The sequence below is a fragment of the Nanorana parkeri genome, unplaced genomic scaffold (assembly GCF_000935625.1).
Source record: "Nanorana parkeri isolate BGI_ZX_2015 unplaced genomic scaffold, ASM93562v1 scaffold708, whole genome shotgun sequence".
In the NCBI taxonomy this organism is placed as follows: Eukaryota; Metazoa; Chordata; class Amphibia; order Anura; family Dicroglossidae; genus Nanorana; species Nanorana parkeri.
In genome coordinates, this window is record NW_017306976.1 from 152924 (window position 1) to 156007 (window position 3084).

The following is a 3084-nucleotide window of genomic DNA, read 5'->3' on the forward strand; positions in this document are numbered from 1 at the left end:
TACAAGGCTTTCCACAAGATTTTGGAGTGTGTCTGTGGGAATTTGCGTCCTTTCAGCCAAAAGAACCTTTGTAAGGTCAGGTTCTTGTCTTGGACAAGAAGACCTGGCTCACAACTGGTGACCCAATTGATCCCAAAGTTCTGGCTATCCACAGGGGTGATGTCCCTCTTTTTTAGGCACACAGCTGCAGACTATGTGGAGGAAGCTGAGTGTCAGAGTAGCCCAGGCTGCACCGGGATCCCATCCATAACCAGTACAGTGAACGTGGATGGTGCTCTACGTTGTCGCTCTCTACTGGGCACCATTCACAAAGACACTGCAAACATGAACTTCCTTTTTCTACGTCTTACCGGAGGACTGATAGAGCAGTTTCTGATGGTCGTGTCTCGGGGCTCTTTGGGAAATGCAGCGGCGTATCCTGTAAGACAACAGCTTGTTATTGGGGGAAGGAAATACATTCCAAGAAGCATTTTAAAATGTGTAAAAAAAAAAAACAGTTCAAAGGGAAATCCACTTCTTTCTAACAAAAATTAAAGTAAAAAAAACCCAGCAATACCTGTAAAGAAGAGAGAAACATACTTCTACCTGCTTCCTGCCTGGGAGATTTCTATTTACTTCCTGTTACAAGGACACAACAGGAAGTGAGAGGAAATATCTCCAAAACAAGGGGCAAATCTCATTTAGGCGACTGTCACCAGAACAAAGGTCCCCATTGGAAGATTTGTCCTCACGTTTTGTTCAGGGAGGACTCTAAAGGACCAGTGAGGACTCAAAGGGTCCAGTGAGGACTCAAAGGGTCCAGTGAGAACTGTAATAGTCCAGTGAGGACTGTAAGGGTCCAGTGACAACTGTAAGGGTCCAGTGAGGACTCCAAGGGTCCAGTGAAGACTCAAAGGGTCCAGTGAAGACTCAAAGGGTCCAGTGAGAACTGTAAAGGTCCAGTGAGGACTCAAAGGGTCCAGTGAGACCTGTAAGGGTCCAGTGAGGACTGCAAGGGTCCAGTGAAGACTCAAAGGGTCCAGTGAGAACTGCAAGGGTCCAGTGAGAACTAGGTCCAGTGAGGACTCAAAGGGTCCAGTGAGAACTGTAAGGGTCCAGTGAGGACTCTAAGGGTCCAGTGAGGACTGTAAGGGTCCAGTGAGAACTCTAAGGGTCCAGTGAGGACTGTAAGGGTCCAGTGAGAACTCTAAGGGTCCAGTGAGGACTGTAAGGGTCCAGTGAGAACTCTAAGGGTCCAGTGAGGACTGTAAGGGTCCAGTGAGAACTCTAAGGGTCCAGTGAGGACTGTAAGGGTCCAGTGAGAACTCTAAGGGTCCAGTGAGGACTGTAAGGGTCCAGTGAGAACTCTAAGGGTCCAGTGAGGACTGTAAGGGTCCAGTGAGAACTCTAAGGGTCCAGTGAGGACTGTAAGGGTCCAGTGAGGACTCTAAGGGTCCAGTGAGAACTGTAAAGGTCCAGTGAGGACTCAAAGGGTCCAGTGAGAACTGCAAGGGTCCAGTGAGAACTAGGTCCAGTGAGGACTCAAAGGGTCCAGTGAGGACTGTAAGGTTCCAGTGAGGACTGTAAGGGTCCAGTGAGAACTCTAAGGGTCCAGTGAGGACTGTAAGGTTCCAGTGAGAACTCTAAGGGTCCAGTGAGGACTCTAAGGGTCCAGTGAGAACTGTAAGGGTCCAGTGAGAACTGTAAGGGTCCAGTGACAACTGTAAGGGTCCAGTGAGGACTCCAAGGGTCCAGTGAAGACTCAAAGGGTCCAGTGAAGACTCAAAGGGTCCAGTGAAGACTCAAAGGGTCCAGTGAGAACTGTAAAGGTCCAGTGAGGACTCAAAGGGTCCAGTGAGGACTGCAAGGGTCCAGTGAAGACTCAAAGGGTCCAGTGAGAACTGCAAGGGTCCAGTGAGAACTAGGTCCAGTGAGGACTCAAAGGGTCCAGTGAGGACTGTAAGGTTCCAGTGAGGACTGTAAGGGTCCAGTGAGAACTCTAAGGGTCCAGTGAGGACTGTAAGGTTCCAGTGAGAACTCTAAGGGTCCAGTGAGGACTCTAAGGGTCCAGTGAGAACTTTAAGGGTCCAGTGAGAACTGTAAGGGTCCAGTGAGAACTGTAAGGGTCCAGTGAGAACTGTAAGGGTCCATTTACATGTTTGTGGTCCATTATTGTTTGTGTTTCAACTGTTTGTTGAGTGTCCTGCTAATGCAGTCCATTGAAATGAATGAAGGTTACCCCAGTGTATCTTTTTTTTGTAATGCAACACAGATATGTGACCTTAGGCCTAGACTAGGGCAACACCCCTTGGATTGTGTCCAGGGACAAGCCTGTCATTCACTTGAATGGGCACAGAGGCCGTATCTGTACAGGCCCACCTGAGATTCCTGCGGCAAGATTCTACAGGTTCTTGGAATCCCAGCCACATATAACAGCCCCATGTGCATGAGGCTTTAGTGCATTGGGGTGCCATTAGGGTTGCCACCTTTTCTTCAAGTGAAACCTGAACACTCTAGCAACACTCTGGCATTTTTGGGGGGAGAATGAGTCACAGATTATTCATATGTAAATATCACAGTTGAGACTATTTTCAGTGGGGGGGCCAGTAGCCCCGATCTTAATTTTGGTTGCCCTTGTCTGCCTGACTTCTTGTATCCGGGTTTCAGCTGCCATGAAAACCGGGAGACAGCATTCAAAACCCGGACTGTCCGGGCGAATCCTGGACATGTGGCAACCCTAGATGCCATTTAAAATGAATAGCACCACAAGGCAGTAATGCATGTTATGCGCCTTACCACGCATGGCGGTATCATTACCACAATTCGTTAGTGTAAATGGGCCCACAGATGTTGCATTTCCCATTACTTTCGGTACTGGAGACAATGACCATAGAAGAGATAGAAAGGGTGAATCTCCCCAGCAGCAATGAAGACCTGAGAGGGGGGTCAAATGGGGGAAAATAGTCCTGGCTTATCATGCACCTTAATACTTCTCCATTACTGACGCAGAAGACAGAACTTTGCATGCAGGTTGCCGACTCAAAAGTTAATGACAATCTGGAATTAAAGCGACACATTGTGATCTAAAACTGCAGCCCCCCCCCC

The 3084-nt window shown here is 48.5% G+C and overlaps 1 protein-coding gene across 1 annotated transcript in view; it reads right to left on the minus strand.

The window, feature by feature from the left end:
* Positions 1 to 3084, minus strand: part of XPNPEP2 (X-prolyl aminopeptidase 2) — a 49664-nt gene that overhangs the window by 45906 nt on the left and 674 nt on the right. The window contains exon 2 of the mRNA XM_018563896.1: positions 351 to 418. Coding sequence (XP_018419398.1) covers positions 351 to 418 — 68 coding nt within the window. The remainder of the gene's footprint in view (positions 1 to 350; positions 419 to 3084) is intronic.